At 32.6% G+C, this 26,908-nt stretch overlaps 1 protein-coding gene and 1 long non-coding RNA gene across 2 annotated transcripts; both read left to right on the top strand.

Annotated features, from left to right (window-relative positions):
* Positions 1–13,947: 13,947 nt before the first annotated feature.
* On the top strand, positions 13,948–14,809 carry LOC128288295 (major pollen allergen Bet v 1-F/I-like). Its single transcript, XM_053024838.1, has 2 exons — positions 13,948–14,261; positions 14,361–14,809. The coding sequence occupies exons 1-2, from the start codon at positions 14,081–14,083 to the stop codon at positions 14,657–14,659; spliced, it is 480 nt and encodes a 159-aa protein (XP_052880798.1). The 5' UTR covers positions 13,948–14,080; the 3' UTR covers positions 14,660–14,809.
* A 1,338-nt stretch (positions 14,810–16,147) lies between these two features.
* On the top strand, positions 16,148–17,380 carry LOC108467823 (uncharacterized). Its single transcript, XR_008278730.1, has 2 exons — positions 16,148–16,516; positions 16,958–17,380. It is a non-coding gene; the product is annotated as an uncharacterized LOC108467823 (long non-coding RNA).
* The last annotated feature ends 9,528 nt before the right edge of the window (positions 17,381–26,908 follow it).

Genomic DNA, 26,908 nt, shown 5'->3' with positions numbered 1-26,908 from the left:
TAAAATAAAATAAAACATTTAAAATAAAAATTTAATACAATTTAATTTAATTAGGTAATTTAAAAATAAAATAAAAGTAGACAAAATATTTTTCATGATTAAAATAAAATAAAATAAAATATTTAAAATAAAATTTTAAATACAATTTAATTTAATTAGGTAATTTAAAATAAAATAAAAGTATACAAAATATTTTTCGTGATTAAAATAAAATAAAATAAAATATTTAAAATAAAACTTTAAATACAATTTAATTAGATAATTTAAAAATAAATAAAAGTAGAAAAATATTTTTCTTGATTAAAATAAAATAAAATAAAATAAAATATTTAAAATAAAACTTTAAATACAATTTAATTTAATTAGGTAATTTAAAAATAAAATAAAAGTAGACAAAATATTTTTCGTGATTAAAATAAAATATTTAAAATAAAACTTTAAATACAATTGAATTTAATTAGGTAATTTAAAATAAAATAAAATATTTAAAATAAGGACATTAAACTTGTTAAGGCTTTCTTTTAATTTGCATTTATTAATTTAACTAAACATTGCTCTTTTGGTAACGGCAAGTTTATGTTTAAAATATATGATTTATTTTGAATAAAAGTTTAACTTAAATGATAAAAGAATGATAATATTTTTGATAAAACGGACGAGAATATTTCAATAATAATTTAAATTTAATTTTAAAAAATATAAAATATTTTATTAAATATTTGTATAGGAGATGGGACATATGATACTAATAATTAAATTTAATAAAAATCCTGATAGAAATATAAAAATATTAAATCACAAATTACAAAAATATTAAATCCATAACAAGTCTCTGAGGATAAACAGCATAAGCAAATTTAAAAAATAATCTAAGGATAAATAGCATAAGTTAAAAGCATGATCTATTAATGATCCATTAAAAAATAATCTAAGGATAAACAATAATAGTAATTTAAAAAACGAAAAAAAAAAGGAAGTAAAAGATTAACTAACCTTCTGCTTATCTAGACTTTCTGTGTATTTGAGTAGTATTTGTAGTTTGTATTTGGTTTCTTAGATCTCGAGTGGTAACTGATAGAGCAGTTGAAAGCTTCGGCTCAATTTGCTATTGCCGATCCGACCCTGCACAATCCAAAAATTCCAACTGATTTACCGCTGACATGGAAGAGTCCAACAATAGTAAATAAAATGAAAAACAAAAACGAAGAGAACATTTACTACAGCAAAAAAGGACATCATGTAACTAAAAATAAGTATCAAATTTGGATACCAAATTACAAGCTATTACATGATACACATGAATAAATGTTCTACAATTTCTAAAACGTGATCACAAAGGGTTCAGGGACCCCAACATAAATATCAAAAACTGCCGAGGCATATAAAACATCAACATTGTTTCAGGACAAAAAATATTTTACTTCTTTACCTGCGAAGTAGCAGCCTTTTAGCGCATCTCAAACACTAGGGCTGAAAAAGGCCCCAGTCATTTACTTTGAAGTTTGTAACAGCTAGTTTAAAGATTTCAACCATCGGCATCAATCTAGATTGCGTCGCAAGAATGGCTATAACTGAGAACAGTTAAATATTATGTAAGATAAAATACTACAGCAAGCATGCTACAATTCAAGAGAACACTAACCTTAATAAGCTTCCCTAAATAGTATAAGTGTCCATTACTTTTGCAGAAAATGACTTCTACAAACGATGTCCTCGTTTACTAGTATTTCTTTCAAGAGAGAACTTGGTCAATGAAAATTAACCCATTTCTTCTGGAAAATGTCTTAAGCTTTAAGCAGTATAGATCCCTTACGAATTGAGTTCGATCCCACTTTAAAGCAAAGCATAAGAAAGAAATCCTATGTATTGTTCAATCCTTTTTATATCAATAGAAATTTGTAGAAAAAACAACCACCGACAAAATTTTTATTAAACTGGATGATCCAACTAATAGACTATCAATTTTCTGAAAAATAAGTTGAATTTTCATAAACCAGTTTTATAAAAGATGTACCAAGTTTCCATATGTTTCTCTCAATTTCAACAGACAAAATATACTAAATTTCAACCAATCCCAAACTACAATATAAATTGAAAAGTTTGTCAATCCTTAAAAAATTGAACGTTTCCCATTCATATAATAGAAAAAAAATCAATAACCATCATCCTAGTACGAAATCGGCCGTTCCATTTCCTTAACTAACAAATTCAACAATTGAAATCATAAATAATACAAGATTAAAACCATAAAACATGCATACCAAAATCCAAATTCTAAAATCACCACCCAAAGCAAAGGACAAACAAACTGAATCCAACCACAACCACATGCATCTACCCCATACATATATAGATAGAGAGAGAGGGTACAAAGCAAGATTTTTGTTTATTGAACCATCATATATTAATATTAATTAATCCATCAATTTTAGCATCTCATATTTTAACAGCCACACCATGAGTCTTAAGGATCTCGTAACTATGAGTAGATTGTCTCACCAACAGATAGCTAATAAAAACAAGGAACAAGTACAAGGTTTATCACCATTTCTATAGATTGCTGACCATACTATTATTATTGGCCACCTTATTCCTTTTCTTCTGCTTCTTCCAGCCAATTCACAAATGGCTCCAAGGCCTTCGCAAAGGTTTGCTTGCCATCATTTACGATATATTTTAAAAGATAATATATATAAATAGCTGGAATAATATGGACAAGGAAAATAAAATTCAACAGCAATAAGAAACAACAATAAAGCTTGGACTAGAGAATAAGAATGAGCAAAAGGCAGTAAGAAAAATGGTTATTTAGCAGTTTACTCACACAAATATAAGCACATGCAGCAATCTCCTAAGCAATATTTATGACCTCAACAATGGGGTTGGATGATATAACAAGAAAACTAATGACATAACAAGAAAACTGAACCTTCATTTACTTATGGTTGCAGCAGCGGAGAGCAACGGCGACGCAGTAGTGAGGACGGCGGACGGCGATGAGTAGGTGGTCGGGTAGCCTCAGGAGCTTCGAATGCTTAGGGATTTTGGGGAAAATTTAGGGATTAGGGGAAATGTAATGAATTGGGGAAAATCTGTTAGAGGGTGGAAATGGCTAAGTGTCGGGTATGAGGGGAGGATAAAACGTACGAAAAGAAAACGACGCTGTTTCAGTAACAAAAACTTAAACGTTTGTGGCACTTTTGAAACGCGCCGCTAAATCCGATCTATTACGGCGTTTGTAAGGTAGCGCCACTAATCCCATTCCAACTCCAATTAAAATGACAGCGTTTTAGTTAAAGAGAAATGATTTTTGTGGCATTTTTTTCAAAAACGCCAGTAATCTCCATTTTATATTTTAATTTTATTTTTGTATTTAATTTTTATTTGTTATCAATTTTTTTAAATCTAATATTTAAATATATAAAGTTTATCTATTATCTCTTAAATAATTTAATCTAAAAATTTAATCAAAATAATTTCATTCTTTTCAAAAACGCTACTAATCTAATATTTTAAGATATTAAAATTAATATTATCTCTTTTACAATTATATAAGAAATTATCTAATATATAAATTAAAAAATACTAATTTATCTAAACTCTAATCTTGTAAACCCTAAACCCTAAACCCTAAACCCTACCCATAAACCCTAAACCTTGAACCCCTAACCCGTAACCCGTAACCAATAACCCCTAAACCTTAAACCCCAGCCCTTAAACCATAATTCATAAACCCTTAAAGTAGTAACTCATAAACCCTAAAACCCTTAACCATATACCCTAATCTGAAACCATAAACCCTAAACCCTAAACTATAAAGATAATTAATTCAATATTTAAAATTAACACTATCTCTTTTACAATTACATAAGAAATTATTTAATATATAAATTAAAAAATACTAAATAATCTAAACCCTAAACCCATAATCCCTAATCCCTAAACCCTAATCCATAAACCCTGAATCATAAAACATAAACCCTAAACCACTAACCCTTGACCATTGACCCTTAAACCTTACACCCCAAATCAACAAACCATTCCAACCGCCGGTCAAAATTTCTTCAAATATGTTCTTGAATTCATTCGAGACGTAAGCAAAACTCAGATTGGAGAATAACATGGTCCATGGGTTCCCTTTATTGGAACTATGTTTCTATTTATTTTTGTTTCTAACTGGTCGGGTGCTCTGTTACCTTGGAAAATCATACAATTACCTCATGGAGAGTTAGCCGCACCCACGAATGATATAAATACTACTGTTGCTTTAGCTTTACTCACGTCAGTAGCATATTTCTATGCGGGTCTTTCAAAAAAAAGATTGGGGTATTTCAGTAAATACATTCAACCCTGTAACACCCCAAACCCGGCCCAGACGTTATGGCCGAATCTGACGTGCCACATTGGAGTTGAAAACCCACGTTTCGTTTTAGTGTTTTAAAACCATATATTTTGTTGAGTTAACAAAGTGTATGGAAGCTGGGCACCGTAGGTATCCGAGACAGAGGAGGTGAGCCATGAAGGTCGCTAAGTACCAAGCTCTTTGATTGGATCCAATCCTAGACATGCCCACAACCATAGCCACACTTTGTTATATCGAGTTTAAATTTGTTTAAGTGGACGTCTTTGATAAATCGATTAATCGTGGTGTTGAGATATTTTGAAAACAAGTATCGCTTTGAAAACACGTCCTAAGTCTAGCCCATTTGAACAATTATCAACCAAGTTTGAAGTTATTAAAAATAAAATAACCCCGAAAAGAAATAAAAGGAAAGTTAAAATGGCCTTATTACAACCCAAAAATAAATAATATTTAAAGGAAATTTAAAGAAAACATACGCTTATTTAAAAGTCCAAAGACAATCACTGTGGCCACTCAATCCCTCCGCCCAAGTCCCCACATCAAGGCTCACCGCAAGGTTAAGGAAAGGGGTGAGTTTGGAAACTCAGTGTGCAACAAGCCCTTTCAGAGCCCAAAACAATAACAACTGTTGGGTCTAAGCCCAAATCCAATCTCAAACATGTATTGGGCCATAGCCCTTTTCATATTTCATATTTCATAACACCGGGCGAAGCCTTTTCAAATTTCATATTCTTGGGCGAAACCTTTATCAGAAACGGTATGGCCCATAGGCCCATTTCAATATCACATATAATGTCAATGAAAGAATGCAACCCATTTGGGAGACTACTCAACCCACCATCCGCTACTCTCCACCGTACCAACCAACACACCATGTGGGATTTACTCGACCCACCCCGCCATAACTCTCCACCGGCAAAGATAGTTGCTTTATCATATAACCGAGGCCTAGCCTCTTTTAATAATCGGGCAAAAGCCCTTTTTATAATCGGGGCATAAGCCCTTTAATAATCAGGCGTAAGCCCTTTTGATAATCGGGCATAAGCCCTTTTGATAATTGGGGCATAAGCCCTTTAATAATCGGGCATAAGCCCTTTTCACTTTCTCCATTCATATAAAAACCCAACCCAATGCATTTATGAACATCTCGTGTGCATATCATACATATCATGTGCATATCATACATGTCATGTGCATATCATACATATCATGTTTATCAAAATCCCATGCATTAAGTTCATATATAAACCCTAGGGGTATAATGGTTATTTTTACCTAAGGGCAAAACGGTCATTTTCATATTATAAGGGTAATCTTGTAATTTTACCAAAAATTAGGGTTTCCATGTTCATTAATTGTTACAAACAATTCATGGGTGCATCTGATGATTCGGCCCACTTTTAGCAAAAAACGAGTTATTGGGCCAAAAAACCCCTAATGGGCCCTACTTAGCCGATTCTGTCATCTAGGCCCATTTAGCCTATATTCCATAACGGTTTTAACAGTCTTATCATGCAATTTAATAGATTTCCCATTTTCTACCAAATTTACCCAAATGGGCCCGAAAGCCTATTGGGCCCTAATTCAGCCCCTCGAGGCCCAACCTACCGTGAACGCCAAAATCACGCCCTTCGCTTCCATTGCTCTTAATCATCATCTCATCGATTCTAACTAACTAGTGAGCATTCGCTTGCTCACAAGTCCTCGAAATGCCCGAATTTCGGCATTTCGGCTTTTCGGCATTTATCACTTTAAGCTATGAAAAAGGGTTCGTTACACACCTAATTTGTGATATTCCTTGACGAGATCTCCTATGCGATTTCTCCTATAATCAACCACTTATAGATTAGACCATGTTATTATTAAACCAAATCGAAAACTACCTATTATCATCACTTACACATTCGGCCACCATCCACAATGACCCTTGGGTTCATACCTTTGCCAAGTTGATGACTAGATTTAGTCACTCCGATGATCCAAGCTTTTCACACACTCCTCGATCGGTAGCCTTTAATCCTCACTAGCACCAACAAACCAAATAACACCAAAACCCTTTTAGCCTTAGTCGACGAGAGGGTTTTCACTTTTCTTAAACCACAAGATACAAATGGAAAAAGGTTCAATACTTACCAAGAGATCTACTCGTTGAAGAACGTTCCAAATACCTTCCTACCCCATATCCGCTAGAATCCAACTTAAACGTGCGTGAAAATAGATCTAAATATTAATTCCTAATCACTAAAATATGAAGCTTTGACTTTTCAAAGAAATATTAATCTAAGCTATTACGAGGGTTAGTACACACATTACGGGTTGAAGTTGAAACGTTTCCAAAATCAATCGCCTCGATAACCACCACCGCCACTCAAACTTAACTAATCCAATATCAATATATGTAAATCCTAAGCATATCACCATATCTGAAACATAAGGGCATATTCGTCATTTTACCATACAGGGGTATTACGGTCACTTTACCTTGCGGGGCCTTTACGGTCACTTTACCCTCTGGGGCTTTACGGTCTTTTTACCTAATAGGGTATTTTAGTCATTTCATCCTACAAGGGTGTTTTGGTAAATCTACAAACCAAGGGTATTTCAAGAATTTTGTAAACCAATGGTATTTCTATAATTTTAGAAAGTCAAGGGTATTTTTGTAACTTTGTAAATCGAGAGTATTTTGGTAATTTTAAAATTGAGGGTATTTGGTAATTTCACAAACCAAGGGTATTTTGGTAATTTTACAAACTAGGGGTATTTTGGAAATTTTACAAATTGAGGGTATTTCTGTAATTTTGTAAATCGAGGGTAAAATAGTAATTCTATAAATCGACGGTAAAACGATAATTTTGTAAATCGAGGTAAAACAATAATTACAGTAAATCAAGGGTAAAACGGTAATTTTATAAATTGAGGTAAAAAATAATTTTTAAATCGAGGTAAAACGGTAATTTTGTAAATCGAGGTAAAACGGTAATTATGTAAATCGGGGTAAAACGATAATTCGTAAATCGGGGTACTTTGGTAATTTTACAAGTCGAAGGTATTTCAATAATTTTACAAATCGAGGGTATTTCAAAGATTTTTACAAACTAAGGGTATTTCGGTAATTTTAGTAAACTAAAGTATTCTAAACATGGATAACAATACTAATGGCTCTAAAGCCCATTCTCTACCCAAATGGGCCCACACGCTCGTGTGGCCGCTTAGCCCAAATCTAGCCACAAATATTAGATTCACCTAGCCTAGCCCAATATTTACTACACAATCAAACAACTTATCCAATTGGGCTGTGAGGCCCATTAGGCCCACATGACCCCTTTCGCCCATCGCGTCCAAGTAGCCATCCTACTGACTAGAGTAGTAAGAAATACACACGATAGGAGACCGGAGTTAATCCACGCCCGAGCACTCTTAGCCGACGCCCAACCCAAACGAGCACGCCATACAGCGAAAGGGATCAACCAAGAAAGGTACATTTACTCTCTTCATGGTTCCCTCCATTTAAAGCCAGCTTCACAACCACTCTTATATTAGCTTCCTGATGTGGGATTCCTCCAACATTAGAGTTTAAATTCAACACCAACTCTTGCCGCCTCGTTAGCAAAATAAATGCTCCTTGCTTGCCATGGGATTCAACCCATGCCTCCTTCGATGCTCCACATGCTATTTGCCACTAAGCCACAAGGCTTTTTGTGTCATATTTTATCCCCAATTAATTATAAGGTCTAGAGGCCAAAGTCCGTGTTCCCTTTAAAAACCCAAAATAAATTGCAAGAGCCAAGGCTTGAACCCAGTGCTCCCATACAACCTTAATGACGCCACAACCACTAGACTACAAGCTTCCTTGTGTCATTTATTTAACACAATAATTTAAAACCTTCATCTAAGCATCCGTGTTTTTTCACTTAATACCAAAATTTTGCTAAAGCCCAAGTTTGAACCCAAGATTTCTCTAACACTTCTCGGGGCCATTAACCACCAAAGCGGACATTTAATTGTGTTATTTCATTGCACAATTAAATACCTATATACAACCTCCTTACGGACCCCCACTCAAGGCCCAATACTTCTAGGCCCAAATTCGGGGTGTTACAAACCCCCTTAAACCATAACCCCTAAACCCCATAATCTATAAACCTTAAAATGATAACTCATAAACCTTAAACCCTTAACCATATATCTTAAACCATAAACCCTAAACTATAATGATAATTAATTCAATATTTTGAAATTAATACAATCTCTTTTACAATTATATAAGAAAATATTTAACATATAAATTAAAAAAATCAGCCATATACCAAAAATATTTAAAATTATTTTAAATAATAGTATTTTAATTTTTTTCATTTTTAACAAATATTTTTCTATGTTTTTACTTTCAAAATTTTCCTACGTGTCATTATTTTTTTCTGAAAAATTTAAATATTCAATTAAAAATAAATTATATTTTAATATAAATAAACCAGTTAAATTATAAAAAAAGATGAAAAGATTTTTTCAGCCGCTATAGATCAGAATTTTCGGCGTTTTTCATAAAAGCGCCACTAAAAGCTCTATATAAGACGATGCCGTTTCACAAAATCTTTTTGCAGTGTATCAGTATTAGCGGCGTTTATTAAAAAGCACCGCTAAAGGTGTGCATATAGTAGCGTTTCTTAGAAAAGCGTCACTAAAAAGCTCAATATGAGATGATGGCGTTTTGCAAAATTTTTTGCGGCGTTTATGCACACCTTTAGCGGTGCTTTTTAGAAAATGCCGCTAATACTGATCTATAACGGCATTTTTAAGAAAACATCGCTAATGCCACTGAAGCTCAGCTAAAACGACAGCGTTTAGCATAAATTTTGTGGCATTTGTTTATGAAGCGCCGCTAAAGGTGAACCTATAGCGGCCTTTTTTTGAAAGCGCCGCTAATTCTTGATCTTTAGCAGTATTATTAAAAAACGCCATTAATGCTCAATCTTTAGTGGCTTTTTTCTTTAAAAGGCCGCTAAAAACAATGCTAAAAACCTATTTTGCTGTAGTGCACGGACTTGTATTTGACTTAAGTTTGATGTGGTACAAGTATTTGACGAAAAATATATAGATTTTGGCATCTGAAGATAACAATGTTAAATTTTGAGTGCTTAATTTAATTTTTCGATATGATTTGATGAAACTTTTATAATTAGCTAAAAATAATAGGAATTAACTTTCATCAAATTAACCTTAAAACCCAAATGAAATCGCATCGATATATTCGAAAATAGAAAACTCAAAAGAAATTGTTAAAATTAAGGTGATGTTTGATAAACTAAAAATTAAGTGTTGAATTTGAATTATAAAAAAAAAGGTTAATCAATTTGATTGTTAACGGATGCTGGTGTGGTTGGCAAGAGCAATGAAAAGATGACACATGGCATATCACGAGGTTAAGTATGTTAACAAGGCAAGCCAAATGAGTATATATTTAAAGAAAGTAAAAAATCCTAAAATGAAATTGTACAAAATGAGGATCAAGTGCATTTTCATGTGAAACTCTATTTATCTAAATTCACTCTATTTTTTTTATTTTTCAAGACGTGTGAAGTTATTTTTTAAAAAAAACTTATTAGCTCGAAAGCATTACAAAACCCATATACACATATATTAAATAAAACAAGATCCATATATGCATATACATTATATATATAATCAAGAACCACACATATATATTATATATATAACAAAACCCACACATATGTATTATATATAATACAACCTATATGTATTACATATATACACATACCATTTTAGTACATTAGCTCACCTTTAATATTATGCTCTCTCACACACGCAATAATTAAATGCACAATTCACACACAATTATCACATTAAGTAAATGGTTTACAGCTACAGCCTGCCTATTTTTTTCTATAACGACATACTCATTTTAAATTCATGCATTTTGCTCATTAAAATCACACAACATACATACCCTACACTCAAACAAAATTGCAATAGTTTGCACCAAGAGAAATCAAGGTTCGCATATTAACTAAGTAGGGGTTTTGCATATGTTACCTTAGCCTACATATTGGAGTTTAAATGCAGTATAATATGCCACTCACCTTAGCAACCATTGCTTCAACCACCATGTTGAAGTAAGCTTTATACTTGTGGAGGCTCTCGAATGCATTGGTACTTTTCATACACATCAAACACATTACCAAGACATTAATAATAGCAACAAACACCATTAAATCATTCCAAAATCATAGATCAAACCCTCTTAACCTCTATATCGAAAACTTAATTAGTTTTGTCGAAATAGGTGTTTAACCACACAAATCTCACTTATAAGCTCAGATTTCAACTTCATACATCCTAAATATCATCTAATTATATATTCAAACCATCAATTTCATCCAATTTCACTGATCTAATTTTTTCAAAAAAATGAAGCTTATGTGATCTTTTAAAAGGGGGAAAAACATTCAATTTGCTTAAATTCCTTAAGGATTTGTTAAATTAAGATCAAATATATTTTAATTAGATCAAAATGAGTAAGAAATCACTTTAAAACCTAAGCATATCCAAGAAACATGAGATCCACCATTTTCAAGCCAAAAATCAACTTATTTTACCAAAATATGAGGTTTCCTCTCTCGATTTTTGTTTCTAAACCTTAATTAAGTTTCTAAACATTCTATTTAACCTATTATTACAAATATAAACATTTAATTTTATCTAATCTCATGAAATTAAAATTTCTAGAAAATTAAGCTTGTAGGAACACACAAAATGGGGGACTCAAAATTTATTAAAATTGGATACCGATCTATTAAATTGAGATCAAATAACTTCTATATAGTTAAAAATAGATTAGAAATCAATAAAAAATAGTAGGTTTAATCATTATTTTAGATTTCACCATTGTTGAACCAAAATTTGATTAAAAAGCTTTAAATCTTAAAAACTTTCGATACACTCAAATAAATTTCTAATTAGAGAAACAACAACCTTAATCTACTCATAATAAGTCAAGACATTACCTCAATTTGAAGAAAACAACAAGTTGTGGAACTAATTCAAAGTACAACGTGAGAAGAATAACAACAAAATTGATGAGTATTTAATGATTTTTCTTTAAAATTGGAAGGTTTTGAGGTGTTTAGATAGCTCAAGAATCACAAACAATGAGTTAATTTTGAGATAAAAATATCAAATTTGAACTTGGAAAAAATTTATAATCTGAAGCTAAATATTGAATGTGAAGCTAAATGGGAGGGAAGAAGAGGGTTGTTTAAAGAAGATAGGAAGATGAACAGTTTTTTTTAATTAAGGAAAAATTACCTTTTCAAAATTCTCTATTTTTCCTTGTTTTTCAAATCAGTCCTTAGTTTAATTAAAACACATTTTCTCAATTATTGTCAAACCCGATTTCATTTTAAGTTTTTAATAACTGATCACCTAATCCTAATTTTCACCACCTAATTTAAGATCCAGTAATCATTTTAATATTTTATTATTACCATTATTATTTATTTAATTATTTTATCCTATTTTAATTTCAATGATATTAAACTCAATTTTTCTCTCGAGCCCACATCCTAAAACCTAATTCTACTAACCCGGTTGTTGGGATGTGACATATTCCCTTCCCATCCTCCTGTAATCCTCTAGGTAAGATCTTGACCTCCTAGTTGTAGGAAAAAAGCTGGTTTAGAAACGGTTTTTTTTCACAGTAGAAAATTAAAATTTTGAAATCCGAGTTGGTCTGTGATATTTATACTAATATTTTTTTCCTGAAAAGCACTTGTGCTTTATGCGGGATGGATCCATGTCGTTCCACCACGGACTTATATTTGACTTAAGTTTGATGTGGTACAAGTATTTGACGAAAAATATGTATTTTAGCATCTGAAGATAACAACGTTAAATTTTGAGTGCTTAATTCATGTTTTAGAGTGGATTTGATGAGACTTTATAATTAGCTAAAAATACTAGCAATTAACTTTCATCAAATTAACCCTAAAACCCTAATGAAATCACACCGATATATTCAAAAATAGAAAACTCGAAAGAAATTGTTAAAATTAAGGTGATGTTTGATAAACTAAAAATTAAGTGTTGAATTTGAATTATAAAAACAAACGTTAATCGATTTGATTGTTAATAGGGCTGGTGTGGTTGGCGAGAGCAATGAAAAGATTTGGCACTCTATTTATACTTGAGCTCTCCCAAAACCGACGGTCAAGATACATTTACATCGACGAACGAGATTAACTATATCCCATGATTTAAGGGATTTACAAGATATTGCCATATCAAATCCTATCTAATATTACAAGATATGATTCCCTCTATTTTTTAAGATTAGTTACCATAGTTGCCTAAGTTGTCATATCTTCGCTATCGGGCCAACCAAGCTTCAATCTGACAAGCTTCTCCAACAGTTCCTTGAATCTGGCCAGCTCTCGTGGGCCAAATGATCTCCATCTAAGCAATAGACCTCCATCGGATGCATTTAGCGCGATGGTCACGGGCTTCAAACTCTGACCCGTGACATTCTCCACCTCCCATTCTCGCAACGTCCTCGTTGCGACTCCCGAATGGCACTGATTTGATTCATCTCGGATCCCACTCGTTGCCAAATGAGTTTATATATAATAAAAAAGTAAAATCCTGAAAATGAGGTTAAAGTGCATCAGATTTGCACGTGAAACTCTATTTATCTAAATTCATCAAATTGATTCAAAATATTATACACAAATTATTAAAAAATCTTTTTTTAAAAAATAATAGTGTGGACATCCTATTTTTTATTTTCCAAAAAGCGTGAATTTATTTTATTTTTTATTTTTTTAAGAAAATGGTTTGGGCATCTTCAGATTTTTTTTCTTTAATGTTTTCTGTCTCGTCTCTTAATTCACTTGAAAAAGAAATAGTCCTAAACTCTATTCTATGTATTCACGCCAGTACGGCTGCACCCTTAGGAAGACTTGGACTTATCTAGAATGGTTTCTTTTTTATTATTATTAATTGAATATACATATATCAATTACGTTGAAATATAAAATTCTAATATTTTGTTTCATACAATACATTCAGTTTCCTTCTAGAAAAGGAATAACACCAAATAAACGGTCTATTATTATGTATTGTTTTGTTGATATTTGTATTCACACAAAGAATTTTGATTTTATGGATTCGATTTTGTGAAAATTGTAATGAAGTTAATTTAAAATAAAGGTGACCAAATTATTATTTTTCAAATAAGAAATTGGATCGAGATTTATATATTGAATTGTTTTTGACGTTCTAGAGTAGTGAATTTGAAGTATTATTTCTCAATATGATTTTAAATGAAGTAAATTATTAATATTAAATATGGATAGAATTATAGGACTAGTCGATGCTTCATGTTCAGCAACCTGGACCAGCCAACTTACTACTTTTCATCAATTCCTATAACAGTTAATACTTATATGAGCATTTTCCTTTCTCTCTCTCTCTCTATATATATGAAGTCATAAATTGGAAATTTCCTTAGACATATCTGGGATACTTTTTTTGACTAATATATATATATATATATAACTCCAATCAAAAATTGAAATAATCATCAAGTTCAGTCTATAAATAATATACTAGTTTTCTAGCTTCCCACACATTAAAACACTCACTCATCCATTTCTTCTTCTCTTCTTTCAGCTCAAAGAAAAGACTTGAAATAATTTTAGAATAATGGGTGTTGTAACTTATGAATTTGAGGTAACCTCCCCAGTCGCCCCGACCAGGCTTTTCAAAGCCTTTGTTCTTGAAGGTGCCAAGGTTTACCCGAAGGCTGCCCCTCATGCAATTAAGAGTGTTGAGCTCGAAGGTGATGGTAAGCCAGGAAGTATTGTAAAGATCAACTTTGTTGAAGGTTAGTCACTTCTTTAATTTTCACTTTCTTTAACTCTTTTCTTCTTTGGGTATCTGTTTGACATGAGTATATCGGATAACAAGTATTTTATTTCCTTAGGTCTTCCATTCCAATATATGAAGCACATGATTGGAGGATATGATGAAAACAATTTGTCATACAGTTACAGCTTGATCGAAGGTGGACCTCTGGGGGACAAGCTTGAGAAAATCAGCTATGAGAACCAATTTGTGGCTGCTGCAAGTGGAGGAAGTGTTTGCAAGAGCTCGATCAAATTTTACACCGTTGGCGATTATGTAATCACTGAAGATGAAATCAAGGCTCTTATTCAAAGGAGTGAGGTAGTTTACAAGGCTATTGAAGCTTACCTCTTGGCTAACACCGATGCTTGCAACTAAGATATTAATTTGTTTTTCCATTGTTATATTAATATGACTGGTGGTCTTCAGGATTTGATCATCTTTATTTTTATTATACTCAGAGTTTGAGTTGTATTATCTTTGATATATATAATGAAATAAAATAAACATATAAGCATACAAAAACAATTGGGTTTTACCTCATTTATATTTTGAAAAGACAAATTTTCTTTCATATATTCTTTGTGTTAGTAATATCTCAAGCTCAACAAAGTTTGTTTTTTAGATAATCGAATTTTTATTTTAAATCCAAAAGAAAGCATAGAAATTACTACAGTGTAATCATGGTGTAGCCATATGTTTTTAATTTTCGCATATACTACGTGATTATATATAATATTTACATTATAAGTAGTGAAAATCATTAGTTGACTGGTTTGATCGTTAATGGTGTTAATGTGGTTGATGGCAGTACGAGTAGATGACAAGTGACATGATGTGGGAGGAATGATAATTTGGCATGATGTATACCACATCAACAAAAAAATACATTTTAAAAAAAATAAAAAATAAAAAATTACATCTTGAATGCACATAAAGAAAAGGTTGTCTAGATTCATTCTAGATAAGTGAAAAGCTATAAAAAGAGAATAAATAAAAATATTAATAATCATTTAGAAATTTTAAAAAATTAAAGTTATTGATAATTTATAAAAATTATAAATTTAATAACACAACACATTTAGAATGAACCTAAACAAAGAGTTGTTTAGTTTCAAATGAGCTAGGACAACCATCTTTCTTGTTAATTAATAAAAATTAAAGTTGGCAATTCTTGTTCATTAAGGAACATTTCTTGTGACTGCATTCAGTAAATAATCAAAGTGTGTTATTTGGTTAATGTCTTAAGTTTTCAGGGGGGAAATTTAGAGGAGAGTTGTATAGATCTTAGTTACTAAAGTGATGAGTCCAATATAGAGAGTGTACGTATTGCTAAGGTAGTAGATTATATTTCTGGACAAGACCCCGCAAACATAATAAAACCGAACCAAGTAAATATATTGTGTGTTGTTAAATTTTTTTTTTTACCTTGTTCTTACTCAATGCCTCAATTTGCTTGGATTCAACACTGCTTGAATTCACTTGCAATGCCTCAATTTGCTTGGATTCAACACTGCTTGAATTCACTTGCAAGTATGGTTTAATAACTTTCAATCTTAAATATTCAAAATCGTCAAATACCTCATTAAATAAATTGACTTGCATCTTCTTAGGAAAAAGCAAAAGAATAAATCATTAACTAAATCTGGTCTTTTTATTCTAGATATCTCAAGACAAAGTTACTATTTCAACTATAATGCCACATTTTAAATGTGATTTTCCTCAAATCATACCAAACTTAAACAAGTACCATATCATACCAATTCACACACATTTCACATATGAAAAACACATTCAAACTATTCACAATCATTACATTTAAAACATCATATTATCATAGAGACCGACAGATATCAATGCAAGCTAAAACATACAAAAAACCATCAAAATGAGAGAGCTAAGCCCAATTTCATAGATACTATCTTAGTTCTCTCTATAAATACTATCTAGTTCTCTATCTTCCCACACATCGAAACACTCACTCAATCACCAATTCCTTCTTCACTTCTATCAACACAAAGAAAAGACTTGAAAAGTCCGAAGTGATTTTAGAATAATGAGTGATGTCACTTATGAGTTTGAGGTAACCTCCAAGTCTCCTTAGCTAATCTTTTCAATGCCTTTGTTCTTGAAGGTGCCAAGGTTTACCCTAAGGTTGCCTGTCATTCAATTAAGAGTGTTGGCTCGAAGGTGATGATAAGCCTAGAAGTATTGTAAAGATCAACTTTGTTAAAGGTTAGTTATTTCTTTAATTTTCAGTTTCTTTGAACTTGAAGCTGAAAATTTTCATGTCCGGAAGATCAATTGACTTGCGATGAATTTTTGGATGGTTGATTAGAGCAAAATTGTTTTCTTGTGATTTTTATTAGCAGTTTTCTTCTCGATTCTTCAAGCAGGTATGGGAATCCATTCTTCATCCTTTAATTTACAAAAGATTATTTCTTGGAGAGTTTATTAGAGCCATTAATTGAATTTTTTAGTGTTTATGTCTTAAATGATTCAATTGGGCACTTATTCATCTATCCATCATATCCATCGATTTATTCGATCAATCTTCCACTTTAGAATTTCCATTTTATTTATTTATTTATTGTTTAAAATTTTTATTTATTGTTCCTAATTTTAAATATTTATTTTGAATTTCCATGATAAAAACAATTTGTCATACTGTTACAGTTTGATCGAAGGCAGACCTTTGGGGGACAAGCTCCAGAAAATTAGCTATGAGAACCAATTTGTGGCTGCTGCAAGTGGAGGAAGTGTTTGCAAGAGCTCAATCAAATTTTACACCATTAGCGACTATACTCGATCAAATTTTACACCATTAGCGACTATGTAATCACTGAAGATGAAATAAAGGCTCTCATTCAAAGGAGTGAGGTAGTTTACAAGGCCATTGAAGCTTACCTCTTGGTTAATATCGATGCTTGCAACTAAGATATTAATTTGTCTTTCCATTGTTATATTAATAAGAGTGGTGGTCTTCAGGATTTGATCATCTTTATTTTTGTTATACTCAAAGAGTTTGAGTTGTATTATCTTTGATATATATAATGAAATAAAATAAACATACAAACTTATAAAAATAATTGGGTTTTACCTCGTGTATATTTTGTAAAGACTCTACAAATTTTCTTTCATATATCCTTTGTGTTAGCAAAATCTGAAGCTCAACAAAGTTTCTTATAGATAATTGAAATTTTATTTTAAATCCAAAAGAAAGCATAAAAACTGCTACAATATAATCATGGTGTAGCCATATGTTTTCAATTTTTACTTATACCCCACAATCTACGTCACTATGTATAATATTTACATTACAATTCGAGATTACACAATTGCAATAGTCAATTTAAAATTATTTTATGGGGTTTTCCCTATAGTTTCACGCTTCCTTTCCTTTCTCTCCCAATATATATATATATAGTTGTACATGAGTAATAACATAAAGTTAATTATCAATCAGTTGAATTTGGAATTTACTCTTTTGAAAGTTGGCAATTCTTTATATGTATTTTTGAAACAAATAAAGAAATAAAGAAAAATATTTGATAAAAGAAACTAGAAAAACATAAGAACCCAAGATAAGAAATATAGATAAAAATTTGATAAAAATTTTGGCCAAAAAAAATCTTTGGCCTTTGGTTCTAGCTAATAATTTGGACGACTGCAAGCCCATCTTTGGTATTCAAAGTGCGCATAGCAACATAGCTTGGAGATTGGTTTGGATTTGTATAAAGGATATCAACTTCCCAACTTTGGCAAGACTAGATTAAGTAGATTAAACTTGGAGGTGTATCTTGAAGATTCAAGACTTACATGAGTTTATGGAATATATTCTTTGTGCTTATTGTCTCTCTGGGTTTATAGAAGATTGATTGTGATTGATATAGTATGCTAGCAAGCTTCGATTCCTTATAAATTAAGGAGAATTGTATAGGTGATGTACTGAATTAAGTCCACTTATTCTTGTTCATTAAGGAACATTTCTTGTGATTGCATTGAATGAAAAATCAAAGCGTGTTACTGATCTACCATAATTTGGTGTAGCATATTGAACTAGTTTTCACACTTTAGGAACTTGAATACAAGTACTTTTGTTAAGTTTTTGTTAAATTATTGTAATTTTGTTTACATTCAATAAAATATGTAATTTGAGTCTTTTATTGACCTTAGGGGTCGAATGAGGCCTAAGGGTGAGCTAATATGCTTTGTGAGTGTCCAGGAGACCATTAGAAGGTGTGGTAACTTGATACTAGTCGTTGCGTTGCAACATGTAGAGTTAAATGTTGCAACATAGGGAGCATAATAGAAGAATTTCAAGACTACCTTCAATGTCATGACACAACCTGAGGATGTCGCAATACACCTTTGAAGATACCCTGAATGTAACGCCCCAAAATTCTTATATTTAGATTGTGCAAGTATGTCTAATAATTAGATTTGGTGTGATGGTTAAGTGCCTTGAAAGCTTGTTTAAGGTCCTGAGTTTGATTCCTTTGTTTTGAATTCTTCCTCTTAATTTCGACATTATGTCAAGCTTGGGCCTTATAGCTTATCTTTTATTTTCGCAAGTTTGTTGACAGAATGAGTCTGCTAGTTTGGTGGTAAGGTGTTTGTTAGCTTACCCTTTGGTCTTGTGTTGGAATCTTGTGTTGTGCAAGTTTGGAATATTTTTCCTTCGATTTTGTTTGAGTTGGTAATTTTTTGTATATCTCATCTCTAGGAGCCCAAGTACGGTATACACCCCCAAAATAAAGAGCCTTGAGTGCTAGAAGAAAAGCACGTATACCTAGAAAAATTAATTGAAGACCAAAAATTGTAGACATTTTATTTCTATCTTTCTATATATAACCGAAAATGGAAAAGATTCTTCAAGAGTTTCAGGTCCTAGAAGTGCATGGTTCAAGTTAAATTCTTAAAAAAAATCTGGTGGGTAAGGATTTGGATTAAGGTAAATTTGTATTTATTTTATTTTAATTTAATTTTTCAAAATCCTTAGAATCACTCACCTAATTTAACTGTCCATCACCCACTCCCTTTTCACCTTTTTTTTGGCTTTTTGTTTTTTCGTTTCTTTTCTTCCTTTTGTTTTATTCTTTTCTTCCATTTTGCTTTTTGCTTTGCTGCCATTTTGTGCTTTAGTGGTAACTGTTGTGTGGAGTTCAATTTTTGGGGCATAATTCGAGTAAAGTGTAAGTAATGTCATATTAATTTTCTAATATCAGGATTTTAACCGTTTTTTATTCAAGGTAGGGGTTGTATTAGTGTTTGTTTTCATACTTTTTTGTGACAAACATTCTTGTCTTTGGTTAGGTGAAGAGTGTGAAAATTAGATTTCCACTCGAATTTTGTTTGAAGGTCTAAAATTTTGAGTTAAATGTGTGATTTTAGATGAGTTTTCCTCGATTATTTAGTGTGATTTAATGAACGAATGTAGGTTTTGTGAGTTCTAGACGTGTGGTTTGTCAAATAAACAATCAAGTGTGTGAATTAACCTAAAAACTCACCAAAAACTCATAAAAAATAAGAAAATAGGGGCTATTTTCGAAACTACTAGCGTCACTGTAACAGCCCATTTTTCAATGAAATCGGAACAGTGGTTTCGGGACCACAAATCCGACTCAAAAATAAAAGTTTATTTTTATTTCATTATATGGTTTGTACTATAATAGGCATGTGGTGTGAAATTTTTGATACGAAAATTTTGTCGATTTAGTGCTTCATTACGAGAAGCACTAAATCGCATAAAATGCGAAAGTTGAATTCTAGTAGCTATAATGATTAAATAGCTATGGAATTCAAAACTAGAGGTCTTTATATGACAATTAAACCATTAAAAGAAGTATGTAGATTTTTCTTGGTGACTCATCCATGGAAATATAGAAAAAGGGTAAGGACTAAATTGAAAATAGCAAAATACTTAATTAATTAAAAAGATGATAAAAATATCATCTTATTTTATGTCATTTTCAACCTAAAAATACATGGAAACCCTAGGTGAGAGAAAAGAAACTTTCAAGGCCTAATTGGGTAAGTTTTCTTGTCCCGTTTTTAGTAATTTTGGTATTTTCGAAACTGGGATAGCTTAATCTCTCTATTTGAGGGATTAATTTGAAAAGTTATAAAGGTATTGTCGTAACCATTTTTTTTGTAAAACGAGAATCGACTTGGATTTTGAAAATGAACACAAAAAAGGGAGTCGCCACCGATCCTTTTTGACTAAGTGTGATCGGGTCACCTCGTTAAAGTGGTTGTTTTTAGTAAATAACTTGATTTATTTAAACAACAATTTTGGTCTATGCAAATCAAGAAAACGGGTTCGGGAGTCGGTTACGCACGAGGAAGGATTAAGACCCTCGATACGCCCAAAACTAGTACCTAGTTGAGTAATTAGTGTCTTAGTGTCGAAGATTGAAAACTTGAAAGATTTTAAGATACGATCCTTTTTTGTAAAGTGAACATTGAAATGTCAAAGACATTCTTTTCTCAAGGCAACGACATGTTATATCCAGTGAGTTAGGATACGGCATCTCGAACTTTTGAGAATGAGCTTGCCTTGTATTTAAAATAAATATATTTTGACCTCTTTTAAAAGGATATTCGGTTAGTTAGGGTGAACGAGGAAGATCGAGACCCAGTAAGTTAGGGCACGTTTCCTCGAATTCCCGAACACCGAACATTGCCTTTACTTGTAAAAGATCTTGTTTCGAAGTTTCAAAATGTCATACCCAGTAAGTTAGGGCACCACGCTTCGTATCTCCGAAAATAAGCATTTTTAAGACTTGTATCGTGATTTAAAAAGAATATTCAGTTATTTAGGTTAAATGAGAAAAGTCGAAACCCAGTAAGTTAGGGCACGATTATCTCGAATTACCTAATAACGGATTTTGCTTTTATGAAAGAATTGTTTTAATATATTGAGCAAAAAGTAACGCGATTTATAGTAAAATGTAAAAGCAAAATGTAGCATTGACATGTATAAGAATATAATAATAGTGCGACGGTGTCAAAACAATAACATGAGCAACCGTAAAAGGTGAAGTAATATCAAGGCTAATAGTATGCAAATATAAACAAATGTTAAACATGGCAAAAATAAAAATGACAATGATAACGAAAACGAAAACGAAAATAATAATAATGTAAATAACAATAGTGCGAAACGATAATAATGCATGGTATTTAAACATGATAGTAATAATGTGAACATGAAGTAGTAGGGAGCATATGTATGTAAAACATATAATACCAGATTACAAATATATACATAATATTTATTAAAAATAGTAATAATAATAAAAGACTAATAATAACGATATATAAACATATAAATGTATGTATTAAAACTTATACGTAATAATAAAATGTGTACGTAGTATTAAAATATATAAAATGCGATATTAATGACATATATACACACAAAAATATGTGTAATATATTAAAAGTATAGACAGGTATACGTTAAAATATATATATGTATGTAAAATGTACGTAATATAAGATATGTGTGTAATAGGGAATATAATGTATATATATTTAATGAAAACATATGTGACACACAAATACCTAAAACAATAATATTAAGCTATTAATAATGCTATACAACATATATATATACATATACATATATAATGAAAATACATACTATTATGTAATAATAATAGAAATACAAAAGTAAAAGTATTAAATTAAAGTAATAATATATATATATAAAAAAAACTACATATGTAAATGTGTATATGTACATATAAAATGTATACTAATATATTATGATAATAGTGATAATAATAATAATGTTAAAATGCAAAAGTAAATATAATATGATAGTAATATTAAAATAAAGTAATTAAAATAATACTATACATATAGAAAATGTATGTACGTACATATGCAAAGAAAATATATATTAATAGTAATAATAATAACCATATAGGTGATAATAATAACGATAATAATATTTAAAATATACATAAAAATAATAAAAGGTATGTATATATATAATAATAACAATAGTATAGCAAAAATAATAATAATATGTTAATGAATATGGTAATAATAATAATAATAACAGTTAAAATAATGCTAAAAATAAAAAAAGAGTAAAAATAATATAAAAAACAGATTAAATCTTAAAGAAGGCACCAAATTCGAAACTAAAACAAAATTTTGGGGCCAATTCGAAAGAAAATATAAAAAGAGGCACCTATTTGAATACGCGAATAACATACGGGGCCAAAAGGGGAATTTACCCGAACCCTTAAAACGACGTCCTAGGAGGGAGGATTAAATCACAAAACGTGATAAATTTTGAGGCCAATTTGAAAGAAATAAAAAGCTAATTGCAAAACGTGTGAAAAGCGAAAGGACCACGTGCGTAATTAGACCATCATATAAAAACGCGCGGATCCTGAGGCGGGTCGGAGCTGGTTCTCGGGTCAGGGTGGCTAAACGGCGTCGTTTTGGGCTTATGGGTGCCAACCAAAACGGCGCCGTTTTGTATCATCTATATAAGCCAAAATTTTGTCTTTGAAATCATTTTTGCTGTTTGTTTCAAAAAAACTAAGCATTTTTTCTTTGTTTTCTCTGCAGGTTCGAGCTCGGTCAGTGCTCCGGCGGTCTACCACTGTCTTCCGCCGCCTCTTCGATGCCGATGATCGCCGTGCACGACGGTCGGAGGTAAAAAACTTCCCTTTTCTTGTTTTAAATTGTGTCTCTTTTGTTTATGTTGTATATTTATACTTATATAAGGGCATTTAATAGGTAGATTTGGCTATGAAATAACAATAAAAAAAGGAAAGTAAACGAAATCACCTTGCCTATGGCTTCTGTTTTTGAGGGCTTTTAGTTTTTTTGATGCTGTTTCTCTCTTTTTTGATGGATAATATTTCTGTTTTTTTTGCTAGAAAGATTGAATGCTTTATTTTGTATCTAAAGAATTTGTCGAGAGATACAATGGTTTTGAACTTGGCTTTTTATAGCTAATTCTTTACAACTTGCCCTCATTGACTAATCTGTCTCTTCTCTTTTTATTGTTGTAGGCAAAACGGTGGTGGAGAAGAGGCCACTTGCAGGAGATGTGACTGAGGCGGTGGGATAAGTGATTTAGGGTTTCAAATTCTAAAACCCTAAATTTTAGGGTTAGATTGGGGTTTGGGTAGGTTTAGTGTGTAGTGGGTAGTTTGGGTTTGCATTGGGGTTGTCGGTTTTTGTCTGTTTATTTATTTGGTTTGAATTGGGCTGCTATTGGGTTTTATTTGGTGGGTTTTGGGCTAGGTTTTGGCTAGTTTGGGTCTGGGGTTATTTGGGAGCTATTTGGGCCCAAAATTGGGCTGTACAGCTGCCCCTCTTTGCTTGTTGTCGTGTAACGGGAACAGAGCAAAGACTTAAGAAAGACCAATTTTGCTTAGTCTCACCAGGTCTTGACTTGTTTAGCACTCCTTTTCTCCAGGTAGCTTCATTCCAATCTTATTGCTTCGCTCCGCTTCACTGCTCTATTGCAACTCTATGGAGATAAGACATGTGACTTCGACTAACTCTACTGAAACTTCAAGGAGATCTATTGTGGCTTCAATCAACTTCGCTGAAACTTCAAGGAGATCTGCTATGGCTTGTAACCTTTTCAGCTCCATTTTAAAGAGAAGAGATTTGTAATTTCTAGCCCGTTACCCTACTGTATAGGGATTCAAGGTCTGTAAATTTGGCTTGTTACCCTACTGCTTAGGGGGTTAAGCCCATTATCTTCGATCTGTTTCCCTACTGCTTAGGGGGTTAGGATCTGTAAATTCATTTTCGATCTATTTCTCTACTGCTTAGGGGGTTAAGATTCGTCAATCTTCAGCCTGTTACCCTATTGTTTAGGGGTTTAAGGCTTGTCACCTTTGATCTGTTTCCCTACTGTTTAAGGTAATAAGATCTGTAAATCTTCAGCTTGTTACCCTACTGCTTAGGGGGTTAAAGCTTGGTGGTTTGAATCTGCTTCACTGCATCCGAGGAGGCAATTATACGATGTATTTGGTCTGCTCCACTGCAACTTCAGGGAGGCAAGATCTGTGATTTTCAGCCTATTACCCTACTGCTTAGGGGGTTAAGGCCCACTTTCTTTGATCTGTTTCCCTACTGCTTAGGGTGATAAGATCTGCAAATTCGGCTTGTCACCCTATTGCTTAGGGGGTTAAAGCCCTTTGAATTCAACCTGTTACCCTATTGCTTAGGGGTTTAAGGCTCGGTGAATTCACTGATTCTAGGGACATGACCTGTAGAATTAGTTCCATGTATTTATGCTTATGCCAAAGAATTAGGATGCTATGATCAAAGTGAATCGAATGCTCCTAATTAGATGCATTGTGAATGATCTATAAATGTATGGGTGCAACATGTGGTGAGCGTGAGTCCCTTTTAATGTTTAGGTTGCTGTTGCTCTTTGTTCATCAAGGTTCTTTCTCTGAAAAGGTACTCTGTCTTCTTGTTTAGCTCAAATTTTAAACAGAAAACCCGAAGAGATGGTCCCAATTTATACTCTTTCTTCTTAGAAGCTTCCAATGTTTGAGTTTGGTTAGTTCTAAATAATAGTTCTGTTTCAGGTTCCTGTACTATTTAGAAACTTTCAGAGTAATATGCAGAACTCTTTTTGCGAAAATGGCTTTAGTCCATTAATCATCATTTCAATGCAAAATGCTTGAAAAAGATCATAACAATGAAAAAACTGAAATTTATCAGAACCAACCTTTGAAGGGAAGAGATTAATCACAGTCAACAAACATTGCTGGAATACAAAATGAATAAAAGGGAATAGGTGCCCCAGATATCGCAGCGTGAGTTTCTCTGTACTGACTTCTTGAGGATTCCTTTTTTTGCCCAATATGTGTTTAGGGGATCTAGAGTATTCTTGCAGATGCCCCAAGATGTAACATCTCTCCTCCTTGTTAATTTAGGTATCATAAGACCATCGCATGCCCCACCTTTGATAAAAATTTGAATCGCCCTTTACGGGTTTTCAATTCAAAATCCCTTTGGTCTCAAGGTGCTCTTTTCGAGTTTTCACCCTGGCCTCTCCTCTTTTTTTTATTTTTTATTTTTTTAGGCAAAGTATTTCTTAATCGAATCTGAATTCACGAGATTGGATAAGGTCTTGCCATCCATTTCAGCCAATATCAATGCTCCGCCAGAAAAGGCTTTCTTCACCACATAAGGCCTTTCCCAATTCGGCATCCATTTTCCTCTGAAGTCTTTTTGTATGGCCAGGATCTTTTTCAGTACTAGGTCTCCCTCATGGAACTCTCTAGGATGAACCTTTTGTTGTAAGCTCGTATCATTCACTTTTGGTACATCTGACCATGGTGAATAGCCCGTAGCCTCTTTTCTTCAATCAAATTCAACTGATCGTATCGAGACTAGATCTATTCTGCTTCATCCAACTCTACTTCTGACAAAACTCTGAGGGAAGGAATCTCGACCTCAATAGGTAAATCTGCCTCCATTCCATAGACTAATGAGAAAGGCGTTGCCCCAGTAGAAGTTCTGATAGACGTTCGATAAGCATAAAGGGCGAATGGTAGCTTCTCATGCCAATCTTTATAGATTCTGTCATCTTTCCTACAATCTTCTTGATGTTCTTATTGGTCGCTTCGATTTGCACTGCTTCATCTTGAGCGATACGGTGATGAGTTGTGGTGTCTGATCTTGAACTGACTGCAGACATCCGCTATCGTGTTATTGTTCAAATTCAATGCGTTGTCAGATATGATCCTTTCCGGCATTCCATATCGACAGATGATTTCCTTTTTCAGGAACTTGCTAACTGCTAATTTAGTGACATTGGCATATGAAGCGGCCTCTACCCATTTGGTGAAATAATCAATGACCACAAAGATGAAATGATGCCCATTTGAAGCTTTTGGCAAAATTGGCCCAATCACATCCATGCCCCACATCGAGAAAGGCCATGGCGAAGTCATGACATGCAGAGGTGAGGGAGGTACATTAATCTTGTCTCTATAGATTTGGCACTTATGACATCTTTTGGCGTAGTTAATACAGTCTCTTTCCATGGTGGATCAATAATAACCGAACCTCATAATTTGCCTGGCCATTGTAAAACCATTAGCATGTGTCCCACAGATGCCCTCATAAACTTCTTCCAAGATTTTCTTAGCCTCAATGGCGTCTACACATTTTAATAGTACCTGATCCTTCCTTCTTTTGTATAGGATCTCCCCATCTAAGACATAGTCACTGGCCAGTCTTCTCAACGTTCTCTTATCGTTCTTAGTAGCTTGGTTGGGGTACTCACGATTCTTCACATATCGTCGGATATCATGGTACCAAGGGGGATCATCATTTTCCTCTTCTTCTTTGAGGTTGTAACAATGAGCCAAGCCTCATAAATGATCATTTGGATTGGTTTCACATCCTCTGGTTGGTTCACTTTAATCATAGAACCTAAAGTTGCTAGGGCGTCAGCCATCTGATTTTCTTCTCGTGGGAGGTAGTTGAAGACAATATCATCAAACTCTTTAATTAACTCAAGGATCAACCTCCGGTAATTGATCAATTTGGGGTCTTTTATCTCCCATTCACCTTTGAGTTGATAAATCACTAGGGCAGAATCTCCATATATCTCTAACA

This window comes from Gossypium arboreum, unplaced genomic scaffold (genome assembly GCF_025698485.1).
Source record: "Gossypium arboreum isolate Shixiya-1 unplaced genomic scaffold, ASM2569848v2 Contig00198, whole genome shotgun sequence".
Taxonomy (NCBI): domain Eukaryota; kingdom Viridiplantae; phylum Streptophyta; class Magnoliopsida; order Malvales; family Malvaceae; genus Gossypium; species Gossypium arboreum.
This window is presented reverse-complemented; position numbering and strand designations above follow the sequence as displayed.